Below are 15913 nucleotides of genomic sequence, written 5' to 3' on the forward strand. Positions count from 1 at the left end.
TAAAACATGATCAATGGGGTTGGTACCTCTTTCACAATCTGTAGGTGAGGTCTTGTTGCACTGCGTTTCCAGCACTCACTAAGACCGTCAGCCACTTTGCCCCAGTAACACAATTCAACACCGCAGAGCGTGCCAGCTGTAGATTGCCAGTCTCGGCCGTCGAGAAGGAGGTAGGCGGCTTGGAGGTCTTGGCCGTATTTTCCCGAGCACAGAGCCAGATCAACATTTCTTCCGTCTTTCACTATAATGAGAGAGAAGGAGAGATTGGGAGGGCTGGGCGGAGGAGTTAAAGAAGTGGGAGGACAGGGGAGACGGCGGCCCCTTTTGCTGTTTGGTACCCAAGCTTATTCGTGGAAGAGAACTGAAACTGTCTGGCTGAAGCTGAAGAGTGGGAGGGGGTGAGAGAGACAAGGAAAACAGAGAGAGGGTCAAGGGTAAGACGACTCTCTGGAACACGGACACAGATGGCTGAAAGCGAAGAAAGCCGGATCGCAACCTTAAAAAAAAAAAAACCCACACAATTGTTCGAAGGTACCAAACCTAGTTGTGTCAGTCATATGATGTCGAGTGTAGCCAACAAAGCCCCCCTCCCCAAACGCTTTGTAATGAAGTAGTTGGCTCTATATTCGTCTTTGAGGCACATTTCGATTGGTCAATTAGGATCCCTGTCGCGAGCATGGTTTATTCTCAGAGGTGACTAATAGTTTCTGACAGTCTCAAAACATTATTTTGAGCCCTGCATCCTTTGTGTTGCTGCTATTTGGGCCTCAGTGGTTATTTTTTCCGCCGTGTGCTCAGCTGGATGTTTCTAGGGGGATTTCAAATCCCTTTTATTTATTTATCTCGCAAGTGAAGACGACTTCCACACGATGTCCAATCAATTGTTAGATCTGTATGGTTCATTTATTTTCTTCTTCTGGTTTGATTGCTCTAAATTTGTTATTTGTGGACCCATTGTGAGGACAGTGAAGTGTCCGTCCACTGTCTCTCTCAATTACATACAACAGACACTCGGATTGGGAGGAGTCGCTTCGGCCACTTTGCCATTTCAGGGTGAGGGAGTCAAACCCTTGCACAGTCTCCCCTGAAACCAGAGAGAGTTGACCTTAAAAGAGTATTTAAACATAAGGCTTACTCAACACAGAAAGCCAGAGGGGGGGCTCGATTGTTTGCTGTTGTAACTTGGCCTGTTCCAGTGTCTCCGAAGGCTGAGGTTACTCGGATACTTGTTCAGTCTGATTTTTATCATCCTTCGAAACCGGATTTGAGACGGTCGTTTTTCGTGTAAATCCACTGAAGAAGAACAGAAGACGACCAAGTGGTAAAGTCTTTGATATCTCATTAGCAAAAGTTAAAAAAATAAATATATATATATATTGTCTGTATTCATTAGGCAAATAAATTGGTGAACTGCTAAGTTAAAAATACTATTTGGTGGTCGGATTTTACACATTGAAGTATCGGGGAGAGAAAAATAAATCCGTAGCCTTTTGTGACCCCAGAGGGAAGTTTGTTATATTGCCTCAGGTGATGTCACATGAAGGCACATCAAGGTCGATGGTGATTTACGTGCACTCGCCTGTGTGTGTATATATAAATAAACCATTTACAAACTGAAAGCAGCCGATATCGATCATCCATTTTATTTTCAGAAATCAGAATCGGAAACACTTGACTTGTTGATTCCCAAGGGGAGATTGGATCACATTACTGTCACACCGTTCTAGAACAGAATAAAATATATGACGGCAGGAGATTATACGGTTAAGAAGAGAATAAGATATTCTATTATTTTTATGCCTTTCATAGGTCACACACCAAACTCGTGTATTGATTAGTCATAGGCTTGGCCTCATAGCATACTCCATACTGACACTTCCAGTTCTTATTTTGAAAGCAAATACATCCAACTGTCCAAAACCAAAGGACAGCACAACACTTTTTATTCTTCATAGTCAAGCAATGGCTCCTTTTTATCAATTCACACGGAGAGATTGCCACAGCTGGACATGCTCACGCGCACAAACACACTCAAAAACACACCGGAATGTGAAGAATGAAGTTTTTCTCACCTCGGATCAGGGCCTGTAGCGATTGTATACGCTCAGAATCCATGGAATCTGGTCTGGGCCGCGTCCAGCAGCGTAGCTTTCATAGTTTTAGTTTTCGTAGTTAGTCGTCAGTCGCTGCTGTTTTCTCAAGGTAAAAAGTTAAAGCTCTGATGTCGTTCATCGGGCCTTGTTTTCATGTCTTACCTTCAATTGCATAGACTGCACAATAAAGATGGACGACACGTCTCCACTCCCTCGGCGGCGCCATCTTGTGCCGTAGACGTCATAGTCAAGGTCCCACTGCTGCTGGATCAATCACGAGCCAGTCTCAGCTGTCAATCACATTTCAGCTCGGGAAATTGTACATTGGGACATTCATCAGTGTGATGAGAACTACCTAAAATGACAGAAATCATCTTTTAAATGTTGGAACCCACGTCCCATCCGCTTAAATGGAAGAGGCGGGGTTTATGACCGTTCCTGCTGCCAGCCACCAGGGGGCAGACAAGCTGATTTGGCTTCACTTTTGAGGAGCTGTCATGTCGTCCATCGTCATATACGGTCTAATGTCTGATGAGGTTCGTTCGGGATGTTTAAAGGTTTTGGATTCTTTCCTCCATCAGGGCAGTCATTGTCTTTTTCAGACAACTGCGCGACTGATGAAGCCATTTTACCTGCACGTTTTGTGTAATCTGAGACCACCAATCAAACAATTTAGAATAAACATTAGCTGATAACGATCCGTGGCAAATAGGTCGGCGAGACGATGGCACGGAGTGCCAATGTTGAGTCGAGGCAGGGATTACTGCGCAGGACCACGCTCACTGTACCAGGGTAAGTCAGGCAAAAATGTACAGCGAGAACTATTGATTGGCTCCAGGCCCACATGGATTCTTGAAAGATTGCCCGTGTGCTTGTAAAGGCCGTCAGAAGCCCGAAGGATTACCAGAGTTACTTGCTTCTTGACAACCTGACTTAGTACTGCAGTGCAGACCCACAGCGGCGGAGAGAAAATAGAACGAGTGAGAGGATTTGTGTGTGTGTGTGTGTGTGTGCGTGTGAAGCCTTTGAAGACGGCGTTGAGAGCGACATGCTCTTTGCAGTCAGACGCGCCGTTGTTGTCATTCTTAAGCAGCCCCCCTCTTGCCCGCGGAGGCTGTCTGATGTTAACACTGTACGGAGTGCGTACGTGTGTGTGTGTGTGTGTGTGTGTGTGTGTGTGTGTGTGTGTGTGTGTTGGGTTCTAGGAGACAGCGCCTCCCCGCTGCGAAGCAGAGAGTCAGAGCAGGTGCAGCTGACGCAGATAGGCTTTTCAGCGGGCAGGGCCATTGGGGGGGACGGAGAGGGAGAGAATGCGCGAGCCACAGGACCTCGGACAAACACGAGCAGACCTCTGAACAGTGCCGGACAGATGAATTTATCACCCCTGCTCTAGTCCCGGCACAGTATGTGAGAACGAAGGGAACGGGACCTGAACTGCCTTAGCCTCGACGGTGCGCGTGAGTAGAGAGTGTTCATTTCAGGGTATATGTTTTAAAACCGCAAAGCTCGTGTGGAAATCAAAGCAAGAAAAGTGCAAGAGGGAGTTTGTGGTTGAGGCAATTAACTGGTAAAGTTTGAAGAACATGTCTTGCTTCATCTCTCATCGACTTGTTCCCTAGAAAGAGTATCTTAATGTGTCTAATGATGTTCCCCCTGCCTCGTTGTAGCACTATGAGTAAGGGGAACTGCAGAAGAGACGTGGACTCTTGACTCCTGCTTTGTATTTCGTCAGTGATGAGGCTGCGGTGACTCTGCTCCGCACTCCCTCACTGTGCCGATGAGAGTCTCTGCCTCCTGAGACGGAGAGAGTCTCATGAAGGCGCTCTGTCCAGCACGTTTTCTGAAAGGGACAATTGTAGCAGAGGGAGAACGTGGCCCGTAGCCAATTACTGTTGCTGAGATAGTGTGTTCTTCTCTGACCGGGCCCCTGTGTTACCGAGAGAAAATGGTCCAAACTGGCCAAGCTCATCTCATCCTACTGAGGGAACACGGCATCACAGAGGATCCTGCTCATTCCCTCAGCTCATCGCGCTGTCACTTTCCTTCCGAACACGTTCATCAGTAATCCGCCGCATGTATGTTCTTATTATATATTATATTGACCTGTCAACATCTTAGAGCGTGCATGGCCGGTGCTCCGAACGCCCTTGACCCCTCCGCACGCTCTCCTCGGGCCGCAAAACCCATCCACACTCATGTACCCCTCCGTCTCCCCCTCTCTCCGTTTGTCCTCCTCCACAGTCATTGGCTGCCTCCCCTCCATCCGTCCGCCGCCCTCTGCTAAGAGCCAGCCAATCGAAGGCCCCCCTCGACCCCTCCAACGTTTGCTATTGGCCGGCGTGTGCTGTGAATGCAGATGCTTTCCTTTAAGAGGCAGTCTAGACTCAGCTGACTGTGCTCTCTCTCTCTCTCTCTCTCTCTCTCTCTCTCTCTCTCTCTCTCTCTCTCTCTCTGTTGCACTCGTGTTAGCTCGCTCGCTCTCTCCCCTCCTGCAACACCGCCACAACCTGCTGATTTCTCTCCTGCTCCTTCCTGCTCACTCCTCCCCTGCTGTCATCAGCTGCTCCCCCCCCCCCACCCCCCACCCCCCCCATGCTCGCTCCTCATAATTAGATTTTCCTGTCAATCACATGCTCACCCCCGTTCTCGGTTTTCATTTTACTTTTTTTCGACCCACCATTTCTCCCGGTCAGTGTTTCTCCCGACGCCGGCGTCGTGTCTTTGACAATTCATTAATCTCCAAAACTTCCCCCACCTCCTGCTGATGCGAGGAGACATGAAGGTGAGTGGACTTGATTTCCAGGGCTCTTTACGGCTCCTCTGCTTACATGACTGTTTGCGTCTTACACATGATCGTTGTCTCTTACCTCAGTGAGCCATTCGGTAGATGTGAGCGGCCAGTGTCCTTGGAGGAATGGACCGCGTGTAACAATCAGCCAGCGCTGGCAAGGACGCGGCTGTGAGTCATTTATTCGACGCCGCGTCATGTATGTTCTGGTTCGGGAAACCTTTCGGCGAAGCGCCTTGGTTAGCTGATGAGGGGGGGGGGGGGTTGAATTTTTGCACGGATAGTGCAGCTGCGTGTCGATGCAGACAGCAGCTCGTGACACAGTGTTTTGCACCAGCTCCGGCTGTGGTGCAGTGACATCTCAGGCAGATTAATGAGCATCTGTACGGCAACAGCAGCAAACAGTTAGCGAAGTGATGACGGTAAGTGGTTTACTCTGTCATGGCACAAATCTCATGCCTCCAGAGGATAAAGCCTCTAACAGGCAAAACGCTCTGTTCTCTGCTCACATTGGTGGATATTCACCGCAGCAATTTTCCCTTTTCCAAATCTCGATGATCTCCTTTTAGATGTCAGGGTTAAACATCCCAGCAGAGACAACATGCAGTCCTGCTGTATTTTTGTCTCTTTGTCCTCATTATGTGTACTCTTTGCCACCTAACACCCTCTTGAAGAAAGTGTGTCTGCAAGTAATAATCCTCAAGAGCATGTTACCTCGCAGACTGTGTCACTTCCACGTGTTTTTCTTCGGGGTATCTTCTTCATAGATGGCGGAAGCAGTTTTACTTAGAGTGGAATATGAGAAGGTTAATGGACGGCACTGATACACTGCTTTTCCACGTTAGCAGGCAAAACCCTTTGGCTCTCTCACACACACACACACACACACACACACACACACCTTGCTGCCCAGCTAGTACCTGGTTTGTCAATTTGGGGGCAAGTTGGGGGTCAGTGTCTCGCTCAAGGACACTTCGATATGTGGACAGCGGGCGCCAGGGATTGAACAGCCAATGACTGGTGGACAAACCTTCCCTAACTCTCGAGCCACAACCCTGGTGGTCCCAGGTTCAGCACCTTGGACAGCGGCCGTGTGACTCTGTTGCAGAATGACGCACCTGAGCTGAAAGATTTCAGGGAAGCGGGACGTCGCGTACCGATCACCGATCTGCTGACAGTCAAGCGTCCGTAACAGAGGTTTAAGCCTCGACTCTATTCTGTGCCTCTGTTTCTAAGCTACAGTGGGTTGACGTGATAGAAACGTAAAAAGTGAAAATATAACCTTCAGACAATATGTGTAGAGTTTATGCAACATCCTTTTTAAATTGAATTTTTGGTGGTTTCAAGGTCCCGATAAATCATCCACTGGAGCCTGGTGCTGTAGCACACTGATGGAGAAACGCGGTTTCAAATGAATCCGTGTCCTGTAATCTGATCCTCTTGCAGTTAATGTACTACCTATTTGAATATAATGTATAAAGAAAAGCGTGGCGGGTTTGTTGACTTACTAGTCAAGGACATCACCGTTGTATTTGGCAGTCTCAAGAAAAAGCGTGTGTAGTTGTGTGTCATGACCGAGGGGGACCGGAGACAGAAGCTTGTGCCTTCTCGTTATTAATGCTTAAGATGGATAGAATACTTTTATTATAGCAGCCATACAGTAGACAATGTCCAAAAAGTACATGAAGAAAGTACAAAAAACAAAGAGGACAAAAAACAAAGTCGACAGCCCCGAAGCAGCTAAAAGAAGGTGCAGTAAAACAGCCTAAGTTAAAAAAAAATGTTTTAAATAAAAGTATTGTAATGTTCTATGTACAGTGGGCACCGTGCAATGTAGGCTATAAACGGTAATTTGTTTCACGCGAAAATCCAAATGGTTAAAATGTTGCTGTATTTGGTGGATGAGCAAGAGGGTCTTGGATTTGAGCCCCACCGTAACCAACTAGAGCCTCTGTGATTTACTAATTTTCCTAGAATTTGCATGCATGTCAAATACAACTGCCCGTCCTGCTTGAGGGCGCACTGGAAGGTACTGGCGTTACGACTGTGCGTCTGCTGATAAATTTAGATAAGACAGTTCAAACACAGAGAACAGTATTCCCTGCAGTTAAGTTGGAACCATACTTCAAAAAAAACCCAACCTTGTTAAATTCAAGACTTCTGCGAACAGAAAGAGAGCTGCGCAGTGGGAAGAGCTGCTGGTTCCTCGACGTTTTCGCCCCGTTCTCATTTCCCTTTCCGTTTTTTCTTTAAACACAATTCTCATTGTCACTTGATATTAAAATATGGTAACCCTTCTGGTTAATGTCATTCTCCTACAAGTTTATGTTGTGTCCATCAGTTTTGTCCCTTCAGGAATCCAATTATCCTCAATACTACGATACTCCCCAGCCTAAATGCACCATAGTTCCGGAATAATTTCAAAAACGGAGCCGTAATTCTAGCAAATTGATTCAAGAACAACCTTAGTCCTCGGCTTTTTCAGGCCGTCAGAGTTTTCAGCATTGTGATTGGATGTTTCTTGCTGAAATGCACCTCATCCCCCCAGAATAGCCCATCACACCATAACCCTTGGGTCTCCACATACTATGGTAAAGGTGGTTATGTGTGCTGCATAGCTGATTTTATGAATATTCCTCTCTTTTCACAATCTTATTGGGAACCGTTTGAATCTGCCCTGTAGCACAGCAGACAATAAGAAAACACGCACGTTTCCAGCAGACTGCTCTACTGTAAACATCTCAGCTCTGGAGAAAACAGTTTTCTATGTGCGCAACTAGGAGCGGCGGTATGTGAACTGTCCATATGTTACAGTAGGACATGGTCTTTAAAATAAACCACGTGTCAGCTGCAGCTGTCGTGTTGAGTTTCCCTGTTTAGAAAATTGTAGACCCGATTGAAAAAGGGCTGGTACATGTGTACACGCCAGCACTCGTAGCATTCGCTCTCGGGTTTCCTCCTCCACACTTCCCCTCACATGCAGTTGAAGGAAGTACCTCCGATTTTCTCAGGCGACGAGGACTGTTGCACGGAACGTTTCCTCTGTGGGAGTCGCTCGTTGCGATTGGTCGAGGGCCCACGTTTGACTGTGTGGTCGTCCTGGGGTGTTGGTGTCCCACAGGTTAAACATTTACACAGCACAGTTAGTCCTTCACACTCCTGCCACTCTCAGTACAACATTGCCTGTAAACCATATTTCTTCAGCACTTCTCAAGTGGTAAAAGAGAATAAGAGAATATTCTATAAACAAATTCAGTAAAGCGACTTTAATGCTCCCGATACACCGGTGTACTCGTAAGGCCAGTGTTTCCGCTTTTGATTGTTTTCAGCACGGGTGACGGTCCATGTGACTCCACTTCCTGTATCCAATCGATTTCCTAAATGAAAATCTCTCTGCAGATTTGTGTAATTGCGACTTAACCATATTGCAGCAGTGGCGATGATCTTAATGTGTAAAGCAGACGCACTGTAGGGGGCAACCATACGCAGCTGTTGAGGAAACTTCCGATAGAGATGACATTTACCCAGGATGGACACAAGTTCATGACTTCAGTTTGTCGTCCTTTCATCCAAAAAGTCTCCGAATCCTTTTTTCCCGGCGGCACTGACCCTTCACACTGATCTCCCTCTCTGGAGGGAAGCAGGTGAAAAGAGAACTTCCCCCTCGGCGATCTATGAGATATTAAATGATTTTTTTCGCTTTGATTTGTCAATGAATGAGCTCAATTTTGAGTTGGAAGTTTCGTGTGGAAAGCGAACATGTCAGATATCTTCTTTACATGTTAACCTTTTTATCTTTAACAGTTGCGTGGTAGTCCTCGTTCGCAGAGGTCTGGATCAAGAGGCAAATTACACGCGTGTTTTTATGTGTGTTGTGGTTCAACAGAGGATAAAGGGACGGCAGTACGTGACCTCAGCTATTCCAGATGGAGCTTTTAGTGGGGAGGAGGGAGCCATAACTGGCCGCAGGCTATTTAGAAAGGAGTCGTCTGCCCCCACACGACGAGGAGCACACAGTCGGTTCGCGCCGAGGGAATGTACTAGTCTGGCCTTCAAGCTGTTTATGTTTAATGCTCCCCGTTAACAATCGGCTCTAACCGTACATGGAAATGTGCTGCTATTAACTGTGAAACGACTCTGATTATGTGGCGCAGACAAGAGCAAAAGAGGAGAAAGAAGCCAGTACAAGTCGTTTGCGGTGTTGAGGTTTCTCTCTGGAGGACCTCCAGAGGCGTCAGCGTTGGTGGCCTCACCATCGGTCTCCGAGAGCATTTCGTCGCGTTGTTGGGACGTAAATAAGCCTCGTGGAACTTTACATGGAAAACAAAGCTGTTTGCCTGTTGTCCTCGTGGGTCCGATGCGATCAGCAAGTGCATCTGCAGAGCCTGACGCTCTTATTAAAACACTTATCTGTTAGTTTAGTTATTCTTTAGTCATTTAATCTACACATATATATATATATGAATAAGCGCTTGTTACGATCTCCTATAGACAAAGGTGATGGACAGATTTCTTGTTTTTCTCCCCCAAACACGTCCAAAATAGCAAAGAGAGTATCGTAGATGCTGCTATAGCATCACTCGCATCGGGACTGGAGAGTATTTCTTCATCAAAACGAGATCCGAGATGCACAGCGACAGACAGATTGTTCATCCAAGCCCCCTGCAAAGTATTTATTTTTATTTCCAACGAGGCCACTCCAGATGGTTCCATGTCACGCCTGCTCTGCCCTGTTTCAGGCTTCGCTATTGATCCTGCGTAGGATGGGCGCCTCCAGAGAAGTTGCATTTCCTCTTCATATCATCCGTTTACATACTTGACCCCCACAGGTGTAGTTCTGGGAACTGCCCCCGACTCGAGCTGCAGTGGCTGCTGATATTCCTGCTGCATTGCAGTCTGGACTTGAATCCGTGCCCTGGTTGTTGTTTTTCTTCTTCTTTTTTACTGCAGCCAGGCCTTTGATTCAGTTTGAACCGGTGCTCCAAAAAAGTTGCTGGTTGCAAAGCTCGTGTTCGCCTTTTGTTAGCGGCACCGTGGCGGTCCCGCCGCGAGACGGGCGACTGCAACGTGATCTACCGTGCAAACTCTCACCAGGTTCGTCAGTTCAACTTGTCTCCGCGATAACGTTTGAACTCCGATAGGATCAAACTGCTTCCGGGCATTTTTTAGGGAGTGCTTCAATATTGCGATGCAAAACTGTAATATCCCTTGGTATTTCTCTTTGTTATCACTTTTGGCATCCCTGTGTTTGACATTAAGGGACTTGAAAGTGGTTGAGACATATTCATCTTTAAGTTTCAGCCAAAGCTTGTCTGGATATATGGCAAAGGTGAAAAACCCGTGGGAGAAAAAGCAAATGCAGGTTTGTCAGAAATGCCAGCGGCCCTGTTGTGTGGTGATAAGGTGGTGAACAGTCGTGTCTAATGTTACGAGCATTGCTCATATCTCACTCTGGTCTTTTTTTAGTCGCGGGCGCTGACAGCGAGCCCTCCGCACGCTCTGATTTGATTTCTTTGAAGTGCAAACTGTGATTTCCTCTTGCGACTATCTGAGACGTCCTCAGGCCCCCCCCCCTCCCGGAGCCAGTTCTGCGTTGTCATCCTCCGTCCTCCATCCTCTTTAATTATTTTTTGTTGTCTTCTGCTCTCATAAGCTCTCCTCGTCCTCTCTCCTTCTCTTAGTCCCTCCCTCGCTTTGTTTTGGGGTTTTTTTCTTCCGGGGAAGTCGCAGGGAGGTGCTGTCAGACGGCAGCCGCCGTTGAAGAAGAGTAATCATGGCCTATGACACTAATCTGTTGACGTCTCCTCTCTCTCGTTTCTCTGTCAGGTGAAGGAACGTGCAGGCAGGCTGTCTCACACTAAGCTATGGAATGCTCCCTGCTCCCACCATCACTAGTCTCCAATCTTTGGACTGAGCTCCAAACGCTAAGTTAGCGGCTGTGCTTCTCCCCTCGAACTCTTTACAACCAGGGGACGAAGAAAAAAGGACTGGGCTCATTGAGTCCTCCGCTAAAAACGCACAGAGCACCTCGTCTTTTTTTTTTTTAAATTTTAGAATATTTAATCATTTTTTTGGTTTGTTTTTTCTCCGCTTGGATTTTTTTCTACCGAAATCATATCAAGATGGACATGGATTCATACCTGTGGATGGTCATCCTTGGCTTCGTCATTGCCTTCATCCTGGCCTTTTCGGTGGGTGCCAACGACGTGGCCAATTCCTTCGGCACGGCGGTGGGGTCCGGCGTCGTCACGCTGAAGCAGGCCTGTATCCTGGCGTCCATCTTCGAGACCCTGGGCTCGATGCTGCTGGGGGCCAAAGTGGGCGAGACGATTCGGAAGGGCATCATAGACGTCAACCTGTACAACGAAACGGTGCCGGTGCTCATGGCGGGGGAGGTCAGCGCCATGGTCGGTAAGTTGGATCGGCCTTTTATATCCAGTGGGTTGCGTGTAGCAGGCAGCCCCCTCTCAGGCATGTACGTACACCTTGGCACGGATCTGATCGCAGGCTAACGTGTACACAAAACCCTTATCATGTCGTATCTGAATGAGCTAACTTCAATGGGTATAAGGAGTCAGCAAAGTTTCAAATTTCATGACAGAAAGGGGCTGTACTTTTTGACGGCATCGCCGCTGATTTAATTCTTGGCTTCATCGTTTAAAGAGATGGACCAGTAAATTTAAAAAAAAAAATTTGATTCGAAACAATTAGTCAGTCAAGGGATCCTTCAATTTGCAGAAAAATAATCATCAATATCTTTGGTAACAAGTCTTATTTTTCAAAGACAACTGTTTCACACCAGGTGTTTAACGGCTTCTGAAATGTGAGGATTAATCGCTGCATTCCTGTTTATATAGTTTTGTAAACTGAACATTTGGTTGTTGTTTTTTTAATGAAACGTTTAACTGTTTTTACCAGTAATTCTAGGAAACCACCATGGCTTTTCTTACACGTTATAGACGAAAAAAATCAATTAACTGCATGAATAATTGACAGATTAATCTCACAGTGGAAATAATTGTTAGTTGAAGCCATAAAAACATCAAAAAGCCTCTGTTTCACCACTGATCAGTGTGTTTGAAGGGTCACATTCGCCTCCAGGGAATCGCTCTGTTGATGCTGTTGGGTAAATTAGTTGGATGAGTTCATGCGCTGGGGAGCGAGCGCTCGGCGCCTCCCCTCTGACCGGTGACGGTACAGTGAAGCCGGGGTGAGACTTGCCCAGCATCAACTTGTTGAAGTTTCAAATCAGCTTTGTGAGATAAGTGTGTGAATATATCCGTTGATACCCCTCTTTTAGTAAATAAGGGTTTGCCGACATTGGCAGACAGGCAGTTTCCTCACTGAAAACCCCGTCCAGGGCCTTCACGTTGAAACACACTGACTGGGGAGCACCAGCAGCAGTTGTTGTGTATCACTCGTAGCTTGAGCTTTGGCTTACACCAGTCAATGAACGGCGCTGGGGAAAAGAACAAAAAGAACAGCGGGGCTCCTGTTGAGGCGATGCCCTTTTAATGGGAAATGGCGATAAACAAGGCGATGTTAGGCACCGGGGATCGGCGCGTGGCAGAAGATTGACGTGTGGCCGACCGACGCAAGTGAATGTTGGGGAAACACTGAACAGTTTATCTTAATCTCAAACAGGATTATTATTTTATTTTTTTCACTGCCATATCGCTCGTACAAAATATAATGAAAAGTAAAAGCAGGAAGGCACTTCACCAACAACACAATGGAATATGAGATATACGTGTCGGTGTCTAATTCAGGGCTTTGGAAAAAAACAACCCACAAACTTCCAAGCCTTGACAATGAGACAATTATTCAAATAGTGGATTCAGTTGCCAAAGAATAACCAACATAAATTTACCAGTCTTAAAAAAAAAAGTGTTGTCGAGGGGATTTCTTTCTCGATAAATGAGTCATTATTCCGTTGTTTGTCATCGTCCTCGGCTAAATTTGTGCAGCGGCCTTTCATTGTATCTCCAAATATACTTTTGTCAGCGACATTGTTGTTACTGTATCTCGGTCAGACACTCTAGGTCCAAGGACTTGTTATGATGATGTTTACTTCTTGAAAAGCATGCGTGTGGTGATGAAGGACAATGTGTCTGGTGACTGCCCAAAAACTAAAATGCGGGTTCATTTGTTAACTTAAAGTATTTGTTAGATTTCAATCAGTGCTCAGACCCCCAATTAAAAATATTATGCTGTCATAACCCATTTTTGACTCTTTTCAAGTCATTGACACAACCTCACTACTCTACATAATCGAGCACAGAAATGTAAGTAATTACTCATTTGGTGATGTTTTCTCTTCGCAGCTCGAACTCCCCTTTTAATCCAGAGTGGAATTTGTTGCGGTGGAGAAAACTGCGGCCAGTGGAATATGAAAAATGTCCTGAGATTTGTGTGCGTGTCCTGTTTTGATTACAGGGTCAGCGGTCTGGCAGCTAATAGCCTCCTTCCTCAAGCTGCCCATCTCTGGGACTCACTGCATTGTTGGCGCCACCATCGGGTTCTCCATGGTGGCCATCGGCACCAGGGGCGTGCAGTGGATGCAGCTTGTCAAGATTGGTAATGAACGAGGGTCGTTGGAGACCCGTCTGTGTGTATTTACAGTGTTTAGATCCTAATGCACATCCACGGCATACACAGTTTTTACACGATATTACTAATGCTTGAATAGCTGCCACTGGAAAACAGCCTAAATAACACAGACACTGGAGTATCTCCAGTACAGCTACATTGGAGTTTGACTCCAGACAGATTTTTTCTTAACTCAGCGAAACACACACACACACACACTGATCATCAGTTTGTAGTCGGAAAGGACGACTCCCTCGGCCATTTTACGAATCAATTTATCGTTTTTTAAAAGAGGCAGAGGTGCCAATGTATCACCCATTAGGAGTCTCGGTAGACCAGCATGCAATGCAGCCGCAAAACAAATCTTAAAGTACCTGTGAAATAGAAGAGTGGCACGTCCCTGCTCAGTTTAAAAGCAGTTGATCCTGCTACCGCCACTTACTTGCACTGAGCTCTGCTGAATCCAAGACCTTTTTTTTTTCCAGAGCATTTGAAAGTTTGAGAGTCTTCGTGGGAAGTGAAGGAAACTACAGATTGTGGGGATTAAAGTCCAGACGACGAGTCATGCTGCATGAATTGATTTCTGATGATATTTTTTTCTCCCCCCCCTCCCCGCAGTGTCGTCTTGGTTCATCTCCCCCTTGCTCTCCGGACTCATGTCTGGACTTCTCTTCATGCTCATCAAACACTTCATCCTCAACAAGGTGAGCTCGCGGTCACAGTGCAGTTTCACTTACCCACACTTTAGAAAAACCGTTTCAGGCCTTAAAACCTGGGCACGGGAATATATTGATTCTCTGGATATACAGTAGAGTGAGTTGTTTACCCTCAAGTTCAAATTGTAGAATTAAGAGTCTGACACGCAGACGACACACAGCTCGTCCAAACAGCTTCGGCACAGATAATATCTTTGGATTTGGCAACACACACAGATCTGCTGTTGCGTAACGGGCAACAGACGAGGAAGAGAGGCGAGTTCTGGATCATCCCGAGGTCACGACTGCAGGTTTATGTTGGAATGACTCATCAGCCGGTTTTGTGTTTGGTCTGCGATCGCTGTATTGCAAAGAAATTCAAATTCATAGTCAAATCCAGCATGAGTTCGCTCCTCTGCAGGTTTATTTAGGGGCTCAAGCTTGATCTTTTAATTATATCTGTGCTGTGTTGACATGTGGACAGTTTACATGTTTAGCTCTTAACTCACCAGTTATACAAGTATTATCATGTGGGCAAAACTTTTCCAGAGGGGCACCGCTGTAAGAAAACAGGAAGTGGTTAAGTAATAAAAGCCAGAACAATCTAACCGTGGAGCGAGGTCTGTCTGTCTGTCTGTCTGTCTGTCTGTCTGTCTGTCTGTCTGTCTGTCTGTCTGTCTGAACCTTTGATCTTATCGGTTACACACTTGTCATGTGTTTTGTCCGGGGCCCAAGAAAGTGCAGTGTCGAATTTGAATGTGATTCGGACACGCGATACGTTCAATATTAATACACTTTGAACACTTTTCGTAACAGGCAGTCTGAGGGTCGAGTCCAACGTGTCTTCTCTCGCGCGTTTTTCCCACAGGCCCGCCGTTCATCTCGCAACAGCTCACCACGTCACAAACTTTTACGGACTCCGACCAAATCTTGGTCGATCTTTATTCAGTTGTTAAATTGCTCAGGATTGATTTGTACTATTTATTCAGGAGTTTTATGACCTGACGGGGAAAAGCTTTTTTCTCAGTCTGATGCTGAAAGTTTAAATTGCGTTTTTATTACTTGTCAGTTTACGTGCATCTGTATTGCTCTATGTAATATAATAATGCCTCATCACTCAAGCATATTTTTTAACTCTTGGCATCATATCAGTAACTGCACTTAAAAATTCCATTTCGTCTTTAGGAGGACTCTGTCCCGAATGGCCTGCGAGCGCTGCCTCTGTTCTACGCCACCACCATCGGGATCAACACTTTTTCCATCATGTACACTGGAGCTCCTCGTAAGTGCCGCGCCGCAGTCGCTCCTCATAGACGTCGCCTCTGTTTTATGTGGTCAGTCACCAACGTACGATCAAATTATCATCTCCGTCTCAGTAAAAGCGCCAGTACATTTAGCGCGCGCAAAATCCCTTCTAAAGGTGTGGAAAGTGTATAGGTAGGTTCATTTCAAAACCAACTTGCAAGATGTCAACCTCTTATACCCGTGTGTCTCTTCTTCCAATTGCAGTGCTCGGGTTAGAGATGCTGCCGGTGTGGGCCATCTTTCTCATAACTTTAGCCGGGGCGCTGGTATGTGCAGCTCTGGTCTGGTTTTGCGTGTGTCCTTGGATGAGGAGGAAAATAGCAAGTAGGTATCGTGTGTGTGTGCGTGTGCGTGTGCGTGTGCGTGTGTGCGTGTGTGCGTGTGTGTGTGCGTGTGTGTGTGTGTGTGTGTGTGTGTGTGTGTGTGTGTGTGTGTGTGTGTTT

At 46.4% G+C, this 15913-nt stretch overlaps 1 protein-coding gene across 6 annotated transcripts in view; it reads left to right on the top strand.

Annotated features, from left to right (window-relative positions):
- Nucleotides 1-15913, top strand: part of slc20a2 (solute carrier family 20 member 2) — a 43466-nt gene that overhangs the window by 12093 nt on the left and 15460 nt on the right. For 4 of the 6 annotated variants that reach the window (XM_047329015.1, XM_035641206.2, XM_047329014.1 and 1 more), the window contains exons 2-6: nt 10708-11292; nt 13318-13458; nt 14089-14174; nt 15351-15447; nt 15675-15794. In XM_047329015.1, the coding sequence (XP_047184971.1) occupies nt 11004-11292; nt 13318-13458; nt 14089-14174; nt 15351-15447; nt 15675-15794 (733 nt within the window). In that variant the 5' untranslated portion in view covers nt 10708-11003. Of the gene's footprint in view, nt 1-3390; nt 3551-4728; nt 4876-10707; nt 11293-13317; nt 13459-14088; nt 14175-15350; nt 15448-15674; nt 15795-15913 lie in introns of those variants that run through there. The other 2 variants (XM_035641207.2, XM_035641208.2) reach the window with 2 other exon arrangements.

The sequence above is a fragment of the Scophthalmus maximus genome, chromosome 19 (genome assembly GCF_022379125.1).
Source record: "Scophthalmus maximus strain ysfricsl-2021 chromosome 19, ASM2237912v1, whole genome shotgun sequence".
Lineage (NCBI taxonomy): Eukaryota > Metazoa > Chordata > Actinopteri > Pleuronectiformes > Scophthalmidae > Scophthalmus > Scophthalmus maximus.